Source organism: Microcaecilia unicolor, chromosome 10, assembly GCF_901765095.1.
Source record: "Microcaecilia unicolor chromosome 10, aMicUni1.1, whole genome shotgun sequence".
NCBI classification, from domain to species: Eukaryota; Metazoa; Chordata; class Amphibia; order Gymnophiona; family Siphonopidae; genus Microcaecilia; species Microcaecilia unicolor.
In genome coordinates, this window is record NC_044040.1 from 19196517 (window position 1) to 19217066 (window position 20550).

At 44.5% G+C, this 20550-nt stretch overlaps 1 protein-coding gene across 1 annotated transcript in view; it reads left to right on the forward strand.

Annotated features, from left to right (window-relative positions):
- The window catches only part of SND1 (staphylococcal nuclease and tudor domain containing 1), a 1412868-nt gene that overhangs the window by 48562 nt on the left and 1343756 nt on the right, over positions 1-20550 (forward strand). The window contains exons 2-5 of the mRNA XM_030217129.1: positions 921-1070; positions 14214-14334; positions 15182-15260; positions 16283-16443. Of these exons, the coding sequence (XP_030072989.1) occupies positions 921-1070; positions 14214-14334; positions 15182-15260; positions 16283-16443 (511 nt within the window). The remainder of the gene's footprint in view (positions 1-920; positions 1071-14213; positions 14335-15181; positions 15261-16282; positions 16444-20550) is intronic.

Below are 20550 nucleotides of genomic sequence, written 5' to 3' on the forward strand. Positions count from 1 at the left end.
GCAACTTAACAGTCCACCACAATTCAGTTTAATCAATACAGGGTACAATCAGTGGCGTAGCAGGGGGGGCTGCCACCCGGGGCGGGGCGGTTTGTCGTTGCAACTCCCCCCCCCGGTGCAGCACGATGACATCCCCCTCCCCCCAACCAGCTCCCGCACCCTGCCCTGCATGTAAAAGAAATGTGGACCGTCGGGCCTTCTCTCGCTGTCTGTCCTGCCCTTGCGGAAATAGGAAGTTGCGTCAGCGGAGGGCGGGACAGAGCGAGGGAAGACCCGACGGTCCACATTTCTTTTACGTGCAGGGCAGGGCGCCTCGCCTCCCGATATTCTTTTTAAAGGTAGGGTGTGGGAGCTGGTCGGGGGGGGGGGGGGGGGAGGGTGTCGATTCGCCGAGGGGGGGGGGGAGCTGGCAGGGAGCACCCCCCCTGAGCTGACACCCGGGGCGGACCGCCTCTTCCGGCCTCCCCTTGCTACGCTACTGGGTACAATATTTTCAGGTGTTAGTCTTCTGGACAGTTTTGGCAAGTTCAGAGGGCATCCCCCCCTCAATACTATGTGGGGGTGGAGGGCAAATGGGGGAATGCAGAGGGACAGAAATTCTAGAGAGGAATACACCAGAAGATCTCTAACAGTAACACCAGTAAAGTGTGGGGGTGGGGGGTGGGGACGCTGAAGGGAGAAAATTTACCTAGGTTCCTCGCATTTTGAGGAACCTGGGTAACCTGAATTAGCTAGCTGAGCATGGAATAACGGATGCAAGGGAGTTTTCATTCACTTTAATAGTACATTAATCCTGTGTGTTGATGATGTCACTGGTCCATCTTGTAGTCAAATTCTTAAACATTAAACGTACTTGTTTTGGGATGATGGGGGGTATTCAGAACAGGCCCTCAGTTAAACATCTTGTTTTTTTCCTGCAGGTGCTCTCAGGCTGTGCCATTATCGTCCGTGGTCAGCCCCGGGGTGGGCCGCCTCCGGAGAGGCAGATTAACCTCAGCAATATCCGAGCTGGGAACCTTGCCCGCCGTGCTGTTGCCTCTCAGCCAGAGTCTAAGGACACCCCAGATGAGGTGAGACCTAATTCCACCACTATTAAATCTATTTAAAAAAAACTTGTATTCTGCTCAATCTAAATGTATAGATAACAATGTATATATAAAACCAACAACATCTATTCATAACCACCTCAACTTCAGAAAATTACTGAAAACCAACCTGTTTAAGAAGGCCTATCCCCCTGACCCAAATTAACTTTCTACTTCCTGCGACACAGGAAAACTATGGACCATATTGGACTTCTATCACCACCGCCTCTTTATTTTCATTGTTGTTCTATACTTACGTTTCTTTCAAGTTGATTAATATATTGTGTATTTGTATTTTATTGAACCGGAACCTCCCTCTCCGGTATTGTGTAAGCCACATTGAGCCTACATCTAAGTGGGAAAATGTGGGATATAAATGTGCTAAATAAATATTCAGTAATAATTAGGTCCCATCTGTATTCTTCACAAATACTCTGAATACATATTTTCTATCCACTTAACTAAGTTCAAAGGACCCCTTTCCCTCCCTACCCAGCTTCTTAATTTGGAAGCTATAAGACTGTGTTTTAGGTTCGGAAAGGGTGATCAAAGTGCACAGCTGGTCTCCAGGCTCAGACAACAAAAAAAAAATAGTGCTTTCTGGCGATTTGAAGAATCTAGTATTGGTGCTTCGATAAAGCTTACCGTGTTTCCCCGAAAATAAGACAGTGTCTTATATTAATTTTTGCTCCCAAAGATGCGCTAGGTCTTATTTTCAGGGGATGTCTTATTTTTCGGGGAAACACCCCCGAAGTACAAGCCATACCCAAATGCTTTATAAATCACCACACTAGAGGACCAAACGATTACACACACACACAAGAAAAAATCCCAAAGATGGCCCCTGATAGAGGAAGAACGAGGAAAAGAATGCGTTGCTTTGTGTTATAGACGTCCGGCTCTCACCTCACAAGGACACAAAAAAACAAACAACCTCCCCTAATAAACCACAACACAGTACCATATCGCCATCACTACCTCCACAATGATGACGACTACACACACACACAGCAGCAGCTAGATCAGTTTCCGTCCCAGCCGGTAAAATTTTCAAGCGTTCTCTGATTCGATGGAATCATTGGACCTGCAACCTTTTCATTGGTTGATATCCCATAAAGCAACCATTCTATTTTTGATTCGCTGACTGAAAATTATAAGCAGAAAGGCAGAGGTTTTTATTTTTATTCTCGATCACCACTGGCTTCCTTCTGACTTGTAGTGTCCTCTGATTTGTTAGCGCTTACTCGATCCTTTCAATTGCTCTAATTGGCTGTTTCTAAACACCCAGTATCTGGGTAAGATGGCGGCGGTAGGAGAGTTTCCCTCTTGGCTGAATGGCTGCCTGTATCTCTTACTCATGTCGAATATATTTCAGGTAAATATTCCACCTCAGTCTTGTTTCTTGCATTTCTTTAATATTATTTCGTCTTTGGGTTGCAGCGAAAAAAAATTAAGGTTTCTGTGTCCATGTCCCATCGGGGCCAAACAAAAACTTTGCTAGGTCTTACTTTCGGGGGGAGGCCTTATATTTAGCAATTCAGCAAAACCTCTACCAGGTCTTATTTTCAGGGGATGTCTTATTTTCGGGAAAACAGGGTAGTAGTTAATAAATGCTCTTCAGCTGTCATGAGCTTCTGACACCTAGGAACCAAGTGGTGATTCTTCTGAGTTTTCAGTATGACACATCAGAGGCATTGATTTAAGGGAACACCTGTTGATATTTGCTTTTATATTCTTATGGGCAATCGATGGTCAAAGGAAAGTGCTTGATAATGTTGCCTTTGTATAATAAACCTTACAAGCCCCAGAAGGGGAGGGTCTTCGGCACGATGCAAGTATTAAGAGAGCTAGGAATACATTTGGAAGACCAAGGTTTGTACTAAACGTGCTTTGGCTGAGGGTTTATTCCTGTTAAATGGGATGTGTAAAAGACAGATTTGACGATTGTCCAAAGTGTGGGAGCCACTTTGGGACACATGTTTTGGGCTTGCCCCCCGGTGAAGAAGTTCTGGACAGAGCTGGGACTAAAGATTTCACAGATGTGGAAAGTCCGGTGGTGCCCATCCCCGGGTCAAATGTTCGATAAGTTCATTGTTCAAGGACAATCACCCGAAGGCTTGAGGGCCTTTCTGAGACGGACCGTCTTGATGGGAAAGCGAATAATTTTACAATTATGGTTACAACAAGAGGGGCCCAGTGTCTCACAGTGGCGAGGAGCCATGATGCAGTGTTGTATGCTGGAAAAGAGAGGAGTCGGAGACCTGGCCTCCAGAAGGGGAGGAGACGGGTTTTGCAAGACCTGGGCCCCATATTGGGACACCCTGACGCCGGTTGCACGAAGCAGACTCCTAAACTGTTAATAAAATATTCTAGAAGGCAGGAATATAAGTACATCTTAGATTTGGAATGTTGTGTTGGCATATTTTCTTTTGAGTACATTAGAATCCACTATCCCGAAGACCAAAAATAGTACTATAAAGAGAGGAAGAGGGAGGGAGAGGGAGGGGGGAGGATTGGAGGGTAAGGGGGGAAACCAAGGGGAAAATAATAGCAAAGATTAATGATTATATTGACATTATTGACTTTGCTTTATTATCTTACGTTATCACTGTGATTGTATGTTTGAAATGGTTGCTAATAAACAAGATTTAAACATAAAAAAAAAAAAGACAGATTTGAACATGGGTCCTGAGACCATTTGGAAAGTCAGGGAAGGCAACCTTAAATAAGAAGGGGAGGGGAGTGGCCTGGTGGCTATTATCAATGGGCTTGAGCGCAAGGGAAACCAGGGTTCCAATCTTCATTTTCCCCACTGCCACTCTTTCTGACTTTGGGCAAGTTAATTTATCTCCCTGTGCCTCAGGTAACCATGCAGAATGTAAGAATGTAAATTCTGTGGGGCGGGGACTTGCCGTACCTGAATTTGAATAATGGGGGAAAGGGAAATGGGACTTGATATACCGCCTTTCTGTGGTTTTTGCAACTACTTTCAAAGCAGTTTACATAGTATATACGGATACTTATTTTGTACCTGCTTCTGACTTGCCCAGAGTCACAAGGAGCTGCTGTGGGAATCAAACCCAGTTCCCAAGGATCAAAGTCCGCTGCACTAACCACTAGGCTACTCCTCCACTCATTCCACCAATAAGAGCCAACCTCATCAGTGATGTCACAATGGCTTGATTGCCCGATACTTGGCTCACTTCTGATATTGTGATGTCATAAAGGGGGAAAGGGAAATGGGACTTGATATACCACCTTTCTGAGGTTTTTGCAACTACATTCAAAGCGGTTTACATATATTCAAGTACTTATTTTGTAAGTGTCACTCTCAGCATCATTTACAAAAGGCGGCTAAACTCCTTAATATTACAAATTACTTAGGGCCCGATGCTCAAAGGCAGCCATCAATTATGGCTGCCTTGGTAAAATTTAGCGAGTTGCAAACAGTGACTGATGCACAAAGAGGTTTGCATGGATCTCTCTTTGTGCATCGGTTTCTGTTTGCAACTCTGAGCTGTTAAATGCATTTGACAGCTCCTGATGCGGACTAGACCCCGACACTCTCCGATCCCCCTTCTGACTCCCCCCCCCCGCCCCCCCCCCACACACTTCTAGCCCCCCACAAAAGCAATCTCCAGTGATCCAATGGACCCTTGAACCTCCCCCCAAAACAAGAATAGCTCTGGTGACCCCGAGCCCTCACATACCCTTTTCCTGACTCCCTCCAAAGGCAACAATGACCCTGGTGGTCTAGTGACTCCCTCTTTCCTCCCCCTCCTCCCCACTCCTATACCTGGAAACAGATGACGGCAGGAGGGCAAGAGCAACACCTACCACCCTCCTGCCAGAATGGCAGAGCCCCAGCCCGGTGCATCCTGGGATGCATTGGGTGGGGCTAAGTACCCTATAAGGAGTTTTCTTCTTTGTATAGTGCTTGGCCTCGCCCTGTGCATCCTGGGGTGCACCATGGCTGGGCAGTGCCATTTTGTGCAGGAGAGGCCCCGAGGCAGGAGGGTGGGAGATGTTGCTCCCGCTTTCCTGCCTCCATCTTTTTCCAGGTATGGGGAGGGGGGGAGGCTGTCATTATACCACCAGGTAGATCTTTGCTGGTCTGGGAGGGGATGCGGACGGGGGTTGGGCCCAGTCCGGAACCTTACTCAGCAGGAATCTGACCAGAGTACAGGGTTAAAAATATAAAAATTAGACTTCATGCGGCAGAAGTAGGAAAGTGTAAAATGCTTCAGAGAAGGCAGCACATGATAGAAGGCTGATTTTTTACATTCATTCCCATCTAATATAATAAAACGCACCGTGACCATTCTGAGGACAAAGATTCTGAAGTCACAGCACACGATAAAGGGTTCATGGTTTCATGGTGGTGAAGCCATCCGACATAACACGGACCTATCAGAAGGGACCTATCAGAAGGGGCTTGCCCACTAACAAAGCAGAACTGTTACCAGGCAATGGAATGCAACATAGAACTCACCAATCAGAAGAAAAAAACAGAAGACGGGAGGAGCATTCAGCTGTAGAATGCCTCATTGTCTGAGCAGCACAGAGAGCAGATGAACGCCGCTGGAAACAGAGAATATCCCAGCACTGGGTATGACCACAAATATTGTTGTTGGACCCGGGGAAACAGGAGTACAGCGTGCCCCTCGCCATCTGCAACGTGCGCCGCCACCTGCAAAAATTAAACCCGACCTAGCCTGCATCACAGACTGACCCAGGCGGGGGGAGGAGTAGGGAAACACACGGAGTGTGTTTCCCTACTCCTCCCCAGCCTAGGATTCGGTAGAGACTGGCTGGCAAACTGCTTGAATATACAAAAACGCTAATTCCTTCAATATACAAAACCGGAAGCAACAAAGAAAAAAAAAACATTATCACGCACGTGCACATAACTGGAACACCTCCCCCCCTTCACCTTCTCACGAACCAAGCAACCTAGGACGTGCAAAACCATCCCCCGCCTCAAAAAACCCGTCACCCACCTCGAGGATGCACACACCGCGCTGCTTCCCGCTGCGCATTCATCCTGCATTCCTCCTGCATCGTTCCTACGCTGCTGCCCTATAACGAACCGAAAGAGTGGCGTACTCTCCCTTCCGCAAACCACACCACCCAAAACAAGACACCGCTGCTTGCCACAAGGACCAAAAATACCGTTAAAACCGATGGCCCCAGACAGTGCTGCTCTCCCGCCAACCAACAAAAAACATCCCCGGCATAAGGCAACCCCTAACCTACCTCAAGGATTCCCCGACCTCAATCACCCTGGGAAAAGACAGCGCCGCTTCATACAGTGCTTTTCTCTTCAAAGGAAAAACTACAGGAGAAAAAAAAAAACTACATGCTAGCGCTCGTTTCATTTGTTTCGGAAACGGGCCTTTTTTACTAGTGTTCATATAAAAACATCTGCTGCACTTTGCTTTGATAAATTTGTAATGCTAGTATTAAAATACATTCTAGTGCATAATATAGCCACGTACAAGTATTATCTTAAACCAACATAGACTTCAAATGCAAACTTCATTTGGGGGTTTCCTTTTACTAATCTGTACTAATCACTAACGCGTGATTACTGCAGGTTACAATGCACGACATTGGGGTGTGCTTAGGTGTCCCACAGCTTTTGCATGTGCGTGTTACCCAAGTGCTAATAGATTATTTTTTAGTACTGGGGACGGAGAGTAGACTAGCATGTGAGCCCTTATCGCCTACAAAATAGAAGCTAATAACTTTCTCATGTGCTAATGGGAAAATTATTGCATGGCCATTTTCTGCGGAAATAAAAAAAATCAACCATTTCCTGGCAGCACTAAAAGTGGCTTTAGTATACTGCAAAGACCCGTTGTGAGGATAGCACAGGCCACGTTTTACCTCTGTTTTGTAAAAGGGGGCCCCCTTGGTTTCCTAATTAGCTGCCAAAGGGATTTTGACAACCTTTAGGGGGAAGGGGGGGGGGGGAAGGTAATGGGACTTGATATACCGCCTTTCTGTCCTTTTTTTTTTTTGTTTGTTTTGTTACATTTGTACCCCGCGCTTTCCCACTCATGGCAGGCTCAATGCGGCTTACATGGGGCAATGGAGGGTTAAGTGACTTGCCCAGAGTCACAAGGAGCTGCCTGAGCCTGAAGTGGGAATCGAACTCAGTTCCCCAGGACCAAAGACCACCACCCTAACCACTAGGCCACTCCTCCACTCCTTTTTACTTTAGAACATAAGAATAGCCATACTGGGTCACACCAATGGTCCATCTAGCCCAGTATCCTGCTTTTCAACAGTGGCCAATCCAGGTCATAAGTACCTGACTGAATCCCAGATAGTAGCATCATTCCACGTAGAACCCCAGAATAGCAAGATTCCATTCAGAATCTCAATTAGTAACAAGATTCTGGAATCCCAAATAGCATCATTCCATGCTATCAATCCCGGGTCAAGCAGTGGCTTCTCTATGTCAGTCTAAATAGCAGACTACCTTTGGCTTACAGTCCAGTCCTTAAGAAAATAGATTAATTGGACATTTGGATTGCTTGAACTGGGTTGGGAGCGTCATCCTTTGAGGTTGGCTCTGGAGCTTCCCTTTAAACTTTTGCAGTACCCGAATGAGAGGTTTTAGAACAGGGAAGCTCTAGCTGTATATCCTGCAGCATGGAAGATGATTCGTATGGTGACTAAGTCTCAACCCTAAAGAGTTTTCAAATCTGCTTTTTAGTGGAGGGAATTGAGGTGACTTACCTGAGGTTAAAGAGGAGGAACACAATGGAATGGAGTCTGGATCTCTTTTTTTTTTTTTTACATTTGTACCCTGCGCTTTCCCACTCATGGCAGGCTCAATGCGGCTTACATGGGGCAATGGAGGGTTAAGTGACTTGCCCAGAGTCACAAGGAGCTGCCTGTGCCTGAAGTGGGAATTGAACTCAGTTCCCCAAGACCAAAGTCCACCACCCTAACCACTAGGCCACTCCTCCACTGTTGCTACTATTTGAGATTCTACATGGAATGTTGCTATTCCACTAGTCGGCCCTTGCAGATCACCAATGTGGCCGCACAGGCTTCTGCTTCTGTGAGTCTGACATCAGACTCACAGAAACAGAAGCCTGCGCAGCCTTCTACATGAAATGTTGCTAGTGGAATAGTAACATTCCATGTAGAATCTCCAATAGTAGCAACATTCCATGTAGATTCTCCAATAGTAGCAACATTCCATGTAGAATCTCCAATAGTAGCAACATTCCATGTAGAATCTCCAATAGTATCTATTTTATTTTTGTTACATTTGTACCCTGCGCTTTCCCACTCATGGCAGGCTCAATGCGGCTTACATGGGGCAATGGAGGGTTAAGTGACTTGCCCAGAGTCACAAGGAGCTGCCTGTGCCGGGAATCGAACTCATTTCCTCAGTTCCCCAGGACCAAAGTCCACCACCCTAACCACTAGGCCACTCCTCCACTCCACTTCCAGTTTGTGTAGCCCTGTTCTCTAACCTCTGCCACCCTGCACCAAACTTTGTTTTGCCTAAGCACTGGATAAAATTCAGAACATAGGGGGTGGGTGGTCTAAGATTCAGGGTTTGGTTATCAAGCTCAGCATAGGCCTTGTCCACGTTCCTGTCCTGCCACTTCATCTTCTGTAAAACACTAAATGGATACTTCAGGTCAGTGAAGTCAAATGTATGGAATTTTTAAGTGTAGTTTTTTTGTTTTTCTTGGGAAAACTGGAAACCTCAGTCCTGCTTGTCACTACACTAAATCTATGTTGATTGATGGAACAATTTGCAGAACATTTGATTCAAAATGTCTTAGAGATAAGAACCATATTGTCGATGAGCAAACTCATTCTTCAGCCTCAATTATAATTGACTAGAGTTCCCAGAAGTGTAATTGGTGAGGTCATGAAGCATTCTGCATTTTGTGGGATTTTATAAGTGTGCTGATGAGTGACAGATTGCCATGCGTCCTGTCATACTGCGGGGAACAGCATCGGAGATGCATGTGCAGGAAAGTGCATCAGATTCCTCACTGACATTTAACTTATCACCGTCTATTAATGAAACTATCAAACATTGAAGCTCAACAGAAAATGAAGTGCTTCACACAATACAGTGTGAAAATTTGGAGGATAATAGATATGGAAAAGTGATTAGACCATTTGATCACTGGGATGCAGCAAAACATTTCTTAATTTTTTTCCCCACTTTTGTTCATCAATTCGCTTAATTTGTCTTTTTTTTTTTTTTAACCCTTCCTTCCCACTAAACATCGTCTTCCCCCTTCCCTTATCTTCCTTCCCCTAGTGTGGCATTTTCTCATCCGTTGCAAACATAACTGGGATCAAACTTGGGTTGGACAGATTTTTGGAAGAGATCAGTCTCGTGCTACATTATGCCCAGTGGTGTGCTGGTAAATGTTTAACAATGGGCTCTTCCCCCTCCCCCCCCAAAAAAAGCTTTATATGTATGTAACATTATCATGCATTTTATTGGTACAAAGCTACAGTGTAGCAGCCAATTTACAAATAATATTAAAACAGAATATTTTTTTTTACTGTAAACTCCATATTGCCATGGAAGCTCTTGAATCTCACCCCTGTGTGAGCAAATCTGTCCGAAATATAGTTTGGTATTCTAAAATAAAATGGCATTAAAGCTGAAAGTGCACAGCCCTCGTTTATCCTGAACTCTGGAAGTGAATTATTTTAATAAAATTCTCAGACGGACCACAGTAAGGCACAAGTGCAGGCCCAGCAGAAGCTTAACTACTACCACTACTACTTATCATTTCTATAGCGCTACAAGGCATACGCAGTGCTGTACACCATACACAAAAAAGACAGTCCCTGCTCAAAGAGCTCATAATCTAAATATGGAATGTTGCTACTGGAATAGCAACATTCCATGTAGAATCTCAAATAGTAGCAACAGAATCTCCAATAGTAGCAACATTCCATGTAGAATCTCAAGTAATAGCAACATTCCAGAATCTCAAATAGTAACAACATTCCATGTTCCACTGCACTAACCACTAGCCTACTCCTCCACTAGCAACATTCCATGTGGAAGCCTGCTCTTGCAGATCAGCCTGTGCGGCCACGTTGCTGATTTGCAAGGGCAGGCTTCTACATTACTACTACTTATCACTTCTATAGCGCTACAAGGCATACGCAGCGCTGTACACCGTACACAAAAAGACAGTCCCTGCTCAAAGAGCTTACAATCTAGATAAGACAGGCAGACAGAACAATTAAGGGTAAGGGAATAAAGAGGTGAGGATAAAAAGGACAGGGCAAGTGAGCAGTGGTTAGGAGTCAAAAGCAGTGGTAAAGAGGTGGGGCTTTAAGTTTGGACTTGAAAATGGCCAAAGACGGGGCTTAGACGTACAGGCTCGGGAAGTCCATTCCAGGCGTGAGGTGCAGCAAGATAAAAGGAACGGAGTCTGGAATTAGCAGTAGAGGAGAAGGGGACAGATAAGAGAGAGTTTTTTACAGAACGGAGTACCCGAGAGGGGGCGTAGGGAGAGACAAGAGTGGAAAGGTACTGGGGAGCGGCAGAGTGAATGCACTTATAGGTCAATAAGAGAAGTTTGAATTGAATGCGGAAACGGATAGGGAGCCAGTGAAGTGACTTGAGGAGAGGGCTAATGTAACCCTTCCCAGTTGCTAGACCTAAGGGTTATAACGTGGTTACAGCGCCGTATATGCCCGGTAGTGCTTTAGAAATAGTAAGTTGTAGTAGTAATAGTAATTGTTGCCAGAGTTCTCTAGAGCAGTGGTTCTCAACCTTTTTTTCAGTCGGGGCACACCTCATAGATAATGCTCGCATATGTGACGCACTGCATATATGACCCTCAAGGACCTTTGGTCTGATACAGTATGGCAGTTCTTATGAATTAAATGTAAACATGCTCTGCATCCACAAATACCCTATCTCCCCGCAACAACGGGTGCAGATCATAACTAGCACGTTTTATGCATGGAATTAGAAAAGGTGTAGAGAAGGGCGACGAAAATGATAAAGGGGTTGGGACGACTTCCCTATGAGGAAAGGCTAAAGCAGCTAGGGCTCTTCAGCTTGGAGAAAAGGCGGCTGAGGAGAGATATGATAGAGGTCTATAAAATAATGAGTGAACGGGTAGATGTGAAGCGTCTGTTCACGCTTTCCAAAAATACTAGGACTAGGGGGCATGCGATGAAGGTACAATGTAATAAATTTTAAACGAATCAGAGAAAATATTTCTTCACTCAACGTGTAATTAAACTCTGAAATTTGTTGCCACAGAATGTGGTAAAGGTGGTTAGCTTAGCGGAGTTTTAAAAAGGTTTGGATGGCTTCCTAATGGAAAAGTCCATAGACCGTTATTAAATGGACATGGGGAAAATCCACTATTTCTGGGATAAGCAGTATAGAATGTTTTGTACATTTTTTGGAATCTTGCCGGGTATTTGTGACCTGGATTGGCCACTATTGGAAACAGGATGCTGGGCTCGATGGACCTTTGGTCTTTCCCAGTATGGCAATACTTATGTACTTAAGTTACCATAGAAAAAAAATGTTTGATTCTCTCATCTGAGTTAATAGCAATATAAATCTCTCCACTACCCAGGCACAATATGAAATACAAAACCAGGAAAAATAACTCAACATAGATGTAGTAAACTGATGTAGCATTAATGTCTGTGAATCTAACATGAACCTAATTTAAGAATAGGCAGCACTGCAAATATTACACAGGACTCTAAAACACCAATACAACTACTACTAGTAAAACAGAACAAGTGAGACTGCTACAAACTTCTACCCAGACGCTACATGCAAGCAGAATAGCACACTTCGGTCACACACAAAACAGACCCAAATATAGAACAAGGGACTGCAAATTAGAAATATAAACATGAAAAAAATTGAACTGAGAACCACAAGAAGTCAGACTAGGCAGGTTACATAGTAACATAGTAGATGACGGCAGAAAAAGACCTGCATGGTCCATCCAGTCTGCCCAAGACAAACTCATATGTGTATACCTTACCTTGAATTTGTACCTGTCCTTTTCAGGGCACAGACCATATAAGTCTGCCCAGCAGTATTTCCCGCCTCCCAACCACCAGTCCCGCCTCCCATCACCGGCTCTGGTACAGACCGTATAAGTCTGCCCTCCCCTATCCTCGCCTCCCAACCACCAACCCCTCTTCCCCCCACCTGCTCCGCCACCCAATTTCAGCTAAGCTTCTGAGGATCCATTCCTTCTGCACAGGATTCCTCTATGCATATCCCATGCATGTTAGAACTCCGTTACCGTTTTCATCTCCACCACCTCCCGCGGGAGGGCAATCCAAGTGAAAAAATACTTCCTGACATCTTTCCTGAGTCTGCCCCCCTTCAATCTCATTTCATGTCCTCTCGTTCTACCGCCTTCCCATCTCCGGAAAAGATTTGTTTGCGGATTAATACCTTTCAAATATTTGAACGTCTGTATCATATCACCCATTCAAATAACATGGGAGAAATAAAACAGAAATGCAATTCCTCCTATACTAAACAAAATACAAACATCACCGGTGTACATTTCCCAAACATATTCCAGTTAATAAATTCAAAATAAAACACTTTTTCTTCCTTTCTTGGTGGGGCATTTTATTTTTCCAAGCATGTTGGTCCACTTTCTGTCTTCTGCTTTCCTGTCTGTCTTCTGCTCCCTTTCCAGTGTGTACTATTCATTTGCCCTTTCTCCACTTTCCTCCTATCTTCTTCCATTTCCTCACTACATTCTTAAGTACATAAGTAATGCCAAACTGGGAAAAGACCAAGGGTCCATCGAGCCCAGAATCCTGTCCACGACAGCGGCCAATCCAGGCCAAGGGCACCTGGTGAGCTTCCCAAATGTACAAACATTCTATACTTGTTATTCCTGGAATTGTGGATTTTTCCCAAGTCCATTTAGTAGTGGTTTATGGACTTGTCCTTTTAGGAAACCGTCTAACCCCTTTTTAAACTCTGCTAAGCTAACCGCCTTCACCACGTTCTCTGGCAACGAATTCCAGAGTTTAATTATGCGTCGGGTGAAGAAAACCTTTCTCCGATTTGTTTTAAATTTACTTCACTGTAGCTTCATTGCATGCCCCCTAGTCCTAGTATTTTTGGAAAGCGTGAACAGACGCTTCACATCCACCTGTTCCACTCCACTCATTATTTTATATACCTCTATCTTCTCTTGACATATTCCCACTCTCTCTCTTCTACCTGCCCATTCAAATTTTATCCTCTCACTCTTCAGTCCTCCACCCATATTTCACTTATCAACTTTCCATCCCCTCTTCTCACCCCCTATCTCTCCTGTCTTACTCCTTCCCTGGCCTACTTTCTTCTCTTTCACTCGCTCATTTTAATTTATGTACTTGTCACTTGTGTTCGACATATTCTTGGGTGAATTTCTTCAAAAAGGCGTTAAATAAATCTTAATAAATGGGCATTAAATGGTGTTAGCATTCACTGTTAGCAAATGACCCTGAAAGAAAAGAAAGGATGCAGCTTAATTTGTATCATCATAGCTTTTTGGGTCTGGAAATGTTTCAAGGAGAATTGATATATATCAACTACCATTTTAAGAAAAGAGTGTTTATGAACAGTACAACTGTAAGATTTTGGTCATTGCTCTCATCCTGCTATATCCTTGGGAACCATACTAGCTGGATGCAGCATTTTCTGCACAAGACTGTAAAGGAAAGACACCATGCTATTAGCTTGGCTGAGTATTTCCCATGGGGGAAGAGGTCCTAGTGCAAATAACCAGCATGCCCCCTCCATCCTCTAACCAGGTTCTTGGTAACATAGTGATTCACTGTCTCTCACTCTGAGCGCAAATCTACCTAGTTTCACTGCAAGGGAACTACTGGTTTAGAGATTAAACTATTCAGGATCTTTGTCGGCCTTTGGAAGGGTAGCATTTTCTGAATTCTCTTCGCTGCTGATGTCAAATGCATCAGCCAGTTTTGCAGGTTTCTGACCAGCCTTTTACCCATGTCCTCTTAATTCCCCGTTTGGAATGGTCTGAAAAATTGTGAATTTAGAAAATTCTAAGAAATGAACTGCTCTTTGTTTAAGACTTATATCTTGTCACTTAACAGCCTTGGGGATTCCCTGCTCGTGAGTTCCTCCGGAAGAAGCTCATTGGGAAAGAGGTCTGCTTCACGGTGGAGTACAAGACCCCTCAGGGGCGAGAATATGGAATGGTTTACCTGGGTAAAGGTAGGTAGCGAGTCATTTACAGTAGAGAAGAGAGCAGTTTGTCAAATGTTTTCTCCTTACTGTACCCTTGTTTGATGTGAGCCAGCTGGAGGAAATGCTCGGTGGTGGTGGTAAACCACAAGGTTGGGTTTGTCTGCAAATGGCAGCTGTAGTGATAAATGAAGGCAGAGTTTAACCATCCTTGCAGCTGAGAGTTACAGGTGTAAGATTTAGTGGTTTAGTGGTCATAAAATGTATTAAATGGGCATACTCATTATTCTGTGTTTGGCCACATCAGTTTCATTGCTCTACCAAAGAGGAACTCTGGGGGGCGGTATAGAGCTCGCATGTGACTGATGCATGTTGTGCTCCATGAGTGGAAATATGTACATCTTGCTATGGAATCTGGATGTTTTAACTTATTCTGTCCATAGACAAGTGATTTTGCTGACAAATATTCAATGGCTCTGTGGCGAGGCCTAGTAACTTTGCTGCATAAAACAAGTCCTGGATGGGGAGGGGGTGGGGGGGGGGGTAAGGAAGGGGGGGGGGATGGGGGGATATATTTCAGAAAATTAACGAGTGAGAGCGAAGAGAGCACTAAGACTGTTTACATATGTTTAATGGGACCGCAAGGGTCATTTATGTTGCCTAAGTGCATAATCGGTAATGAGTAAACAGATGTTGATAATAAGTTTACACGATAGTTTGAATTGTAAGTGTACTGGATAAGTGTTTGTATTGATATGCTCTGCTTGTTATTAATAAAAGATTACTCAAAAAAAGAAAAGATGGTAATGCCCTTGTTTTTTTGGGGCAGTCACTCTTTTGTCTAATTCAGTGGGCTGCTTTTTTTTCCCCCCCACAGACACATCAGGAGAGAACATTGCAGAGTCTCTGGTAGCAGAAGGGTTGGCCTCCCGGAGAGAAGGCGTCCGAGCCACAACGTAAGCCCTGCCTCTTCATCCTTTTTGTTTGAGTTTAGTGCTGACAATGCATTTGAGATTTTGGGAGGTGCAAAATTACGCTGCTTCATATCTTGGGTGGAGTCTTGAGGGTAGAGGGAAAAGTATTTGAGTGGCTTCCTCTCATTGTTCTAAAACCAGAATGGCAAAGAAAGATGTCTCGGCCACAGATAAGTTTGTGAAAATCCATGGAGTCTGTCGATAGCAGGCCTGTGGAGTCGATACACCAAACCTTTGACTCTATTTTTTTTTTTGCTGTCCATCCCCAACTCCTACTGTGCAAAGTAAATCTAAGAGAAATTTGATTAATTACAGAAACATGGGATATTGCTCTATGTAGAAAATGAGGATTAATGGACCACAAAATATATTTGAAGTTTGAACAAAGAACCTGAACCAAAAAATTGCTGTCAAATGAAAATATGCAAAACACTGTTACTTCACGTTCTTAATAAATCTTTGAAGAATTTGTCCTCAGAAAAATAGCCTCAGATCCTCCTTCATGGATTCCCTCAAATCTGATTTAATTATTCTCAGCAGAGAACCCAACACTAACTTGGGTCGATAGCAAAGCTGAAGCCGTTTTTTTGGAAGCTTTCCGTTTATCCTGCAAGAGCAGTCTTACTGTTGCTTTCAGCTAAACGCTTGCAAACAGACCATCAACCAAGAGCAGAGAGGCTGCTTGCACATTTAAATAGGCTTGTTAGGGAGCTCTGCAGATCCCCCATTGCTCCTGCCTAAGTTGATTTTGCATGTTCCAGAGGTAGTAATTTTAATATTTACTTTGCAGGTATTAGGGAGGTGCCAATATAGAAAAAGTATATTGGGATCAGAAGTTACTGCAATGCTTTCCAACTTTAATATGTACAGGATGAGGGAGAGGGTTGGGATTCTGAAGAATCTCACTTCATGTTTTTAACCAAAAGTTGATGGGTCGTCTAAAAGTAGTCTTTTAAGTTCTTTACGTTTCTCTCTCTCTCTCTCTCTCTCTCTCTCTCTCTCAGGCCTGAGCAGACCAGGTTGGCAGAACTGGAAGAGCAGGCCAAGGTAGCCAAAAAGGGGATGTGGAGCGAAGGAACAGGTTCTCACACCATCCGAGACCTCAAGTATACGATAGAAACCCCTAGGCACTTCGTTGACTCCCTTCACCAGAAGCCAGTAAATGGTGAGTGATCCGCATTGGAGAGGGAGAGGCAGCAGCCAGGGGGGGCTGCAAAGGAGCACTTCACTGCAGTCTACTAACTACTACTACTACTACTTATCATTTCTATAGCGCTACTAGCCATACGTAGCGCTGTACACTTGAACGTGAAGAGACAGCACCTGCTCGACAGAGCTTACAATTTAATTAGGACAGACAAACAGGACAAACAAGAGATAAGGGAATATTAAAGTGAGGATGATAAAATAAAAAGTTCTGAACAAAGGAATAAGGGTTAGGAGTTAAAAGCAGCATCAAAAAGGTGGGCTGTTAGCTTAGCTTAGATTTGAAGATGGTCACAGATGGAGCTTGATGTACCGGCTCAGGAAGTCTATTCCAGGCATATGGTGCAGCAAGATAAAAGGAACGGAGTCTGGAGTTAGCAGTGGAGGAGAAGGGTGCAGATAAGAGAGATTTACCCAGTGAATGGAGTTCCCGGGGAGGAATGTAGGGAGAGATGAGAGTGGAGAGGTACTGAGGAGCTGCAGAGTGAATGCACTTATAGGTCAATAAGAGGAGTTTGAACTGTATGCGGAAACGGATAGGATGCCAGTGAAGTGACTTGAAGAGAGGGCTAATATGAGCATAATATGAGCATACTAACACTGGGCAAAAGTGTTTCTCAGTTTGTATAATCAGCCAAGGAGCAGTCGGTGTGCCTTATCAACTTAATTAACTTTTGAGTGGACAAAATGATCATGTGCTAAGTCATTTTATAGAAATCCTCCTATAATTTCCTTTGAATGTGTTTAACTTGACAGTTGTCATTTTTTTTCCTCTTTGGTCATTGCTGAGATCGGGAGCTTCCATGTTGCTTTTTCTTAATGCCTTTATATTATCGTTGGTTCCACATTTTTCTGCCCATATTGCATTCTCTCTTCCCTTGCCGTATCTCGGCAGAAAATAAGTGTGGTTACCCTTGGATACTTGCAGCAGTGTTTGCTTTTTCCTCTGCACTTCACACAAGCACACCTTGTTTAGTAAACAGCTAATGATAAAATGTATTCCTGTATAAATTTATGAAGAGCGGTGGAAGATTTCAGTACCCTTGCTTCCAGGGCTTGATAAATCCAAGGTGCCAGGTAGCCCTGGTGTCTAAAAATTATACCCTGCCGCATGGAATTTTGTGCCCTTGTCTGGGTTTTTAAAAAAATTTTTGTTCCTAGTACATCACCAGCAGTGGCGTACCAAGGGGGGGGGGGGGGGGGGGCGGTCCGCCCCAGGTGCACGCCGGTCGGTTCTTTGTTTTCATGCTCCCTCTGCCCCGGAACAGGTTACTTCCTGTGTTCCGGGGCAGAGGGAGCATGAAAACGAAGAGCCGGCAGGCGCGCGGCACCCCCCCCCCCCCAGTGGCGTGCACTCGGGGGGGGGGGGGGTTCTTTCGCCGGGGGATTGGGGTTTTTTTTTTGCAGGGGGGGGGGGGCGCACTGGGCCGCCCCCGTAGGAACGCCACTGATCACCAGTGCCAGATACGTTTTCCTTTTCACAGCATGACAGCTGAAGTTTGTGTTATCTGCTGCAGGAACTCTACTGCTGGTTGCGCGTTCCCAAATCTCTCACCGTCTCAAGTCTCACGAGATTTAGAACCACGCAATCAATATCAGATTTTATATAGCGCGTGACACAAACATCAACTGAGTCATGCTGCAAGGGAAGGCCTGCTTGGCATCGGAAAAGCAAGAGGATATTAGGAGCGGGGCAGAATGCTGCTGGGAGTCTTAGGACTGGGGAGCACTGGACGTGATGCTGCCGAACAGGAAGAAAAAAAAATAAAGCATGGAGTCTTTGAGCTGCTGTGCTGTTCCAGGCCTTTCTGTGTTTCTGCTTCCTCTTTTAGTGTAGACTTCCTGTTATTAATGAAGTTCGTGCTGAAGGAAGGGGTGGAAACACGGCAGGGCTTTGAGTTCCACAGCGGCTCAGAAGCCCTGTGTTTTATTTATTACTTTTCTGTAGGCTGGGCCATGCTGCGCCGTGGGGATCCTTACGGCCGACCGGTGAGGCAAAGCAAGGTAAGTTGGGCTGGTATAGAAAAGTTCCCTGGTCTTTACTTTGGCTCATTCTGCCCCTGATTGGGATAGCAAAGAGGGGAGGGGCATTCTTCAAAAAGGAGTGAAAAAGAAAAAAAACAAGGGAGAAAAATCAGGACAGAAAAAAAGACAGTGGAGAAAGAGGGAATATGAACAGAAAAGAAAATGATTAGAATGAGAAATGGAAAAAAAAATCTGAAGCAGAAAAGGAGTGAAATTGGGGTAACGAAAATAAAATGGACAAGTGAAAAAAAAATCATTCAAGGCTGATAAACATGAAAAAAGAAGTAAGCCCTACCCCAGGAAATCTGCCTCCCTTGGGGGGGGGGGAGGGAGACCAGGAAAAATGAGACTGGGGGACACTACTGACAAGGAAATGAGATATAAACGGGAGGACATTTTAAATTTAAATGCTTTACTTTTTGTCTATTAGATTGTAAGCTCTTTGAGCAGGGACTGTCTTTCTTCTGTGTTTGTACAGCGCTGCGTACACTTTGTAGCGCTCTAGAAATGTTAAATAGTAGTAGTAGTAGTAGGACAGAGAGTGGGAGATAAAGAGGAGACTGAAGGTGGACAGGGTGGGATGGAAAAAAATGAGGGATGGGAATAAAAGGTGGGGGGGGGGGGGGGGGGGGGTAAGAGTGATGCAAGAGAAGGAGGGAATGGTGGAAACTTCGCCGTAGCCAGTAACTTTACTGAACCAAAGAAGTAAATCATCTCTGGCACAGCTATTAGAGGACCCTGGCGTGCTGCTGGCAGTGCGCTTGAGGAAGGGGAACCGCTGACTTCTGGTAGGGCAGCAGTGCATTAAGAGCCTAATTTACCATGCTTTCTTTTCCTTTGGAAAGAATGGGAAAATAGTCTTAGTAATTTAGGCCCCTAAGGAACTTCAGCAAACCTCTTGAGAGGATGCCCCTCCTGCTCTTGAGCTTGGGTCGGGGCAGTGGGGCATTGGGAGAGGAATGAGATGTCTTGGACTGTGGCGCCTAAGTTTTTGGCTTGACTCCTGGATTTAAAAGAGAATTTGTCAAGGCCTGGTTATGAATATTTATTTATTTTTCACAAGTTTGTATCCTGCTCTATCCAAAGTTCTAGGCGGGTTCACATAGCAAAAATGACAAAACATTACACTGTACAATCAAATGAATGTATCTTACAAAAAATAATCATAAACACATCTACAAAATGTAGCATATGAAAAAAAAAGAATAAATAAAACTAATTAAAAAATGTCACAGGGCAATATGACAAAAAGAATCCTAATTTCCATATGCTTTATGGAACAGCCATGTTTTACGTTCTGCTTTCAATGAGTGTGATGAAAACAGGGAGCCTGGAGGAATGAAGCAAACTGAGAGCTGGTGTTGGTTCCTCATCCTAATAGGACTTCCGTTTGCCAGGGCGGTTCAATCATTTTGTTAGGACTCGGATGCACTGCTCTTTGCTCCTTGAGAAGCCGTGGTACATAAGTACATAAGTACATAAGTAGTGCCATACTGGGAAAGACCAAAGGTCCATCTAGCCCAGCATCCTGTCACCGACAGTGGCCAATCCAGGTCAAGGGCACCTGGCACGCTCCCCAAACGTAAAAACATTCCAGACAAGTTATACCTAAAAATGCGGAATTTTTCCAAGTCCATTTAATAGCGGTCTATGGACTTGTCCTTTAGGAATCTATCTAACCCCTTTTTAAACTCCGTCAAGCTAACCGCCCGTACCACGTTCTCCGGCAATGAATTCCAGAGTCTAATTACACGTTGGGTGAAGAAAAATTTTCTCCGATTCGTTTTAAATTTACCACACTGTAGCTTCAACTCATGCCCTCTAGTCCTAGTATTTTTGGATAGCGTGAACAGTCGCTTCACATCCACCCGATCCATTCCACTCATTATTTTATACACTTCTATCATATCTCCCCTCAGCCGTCTCTTCTCCAAGCTGAAAAGCCCTAGCCTTCTCAGCCTCTCTTCATAGGAAAGTCGTCCCATCCCCACTATCATTTTCGTCGCCCTTCGCTGTACCTTTTCCAATTCTACTATATCTT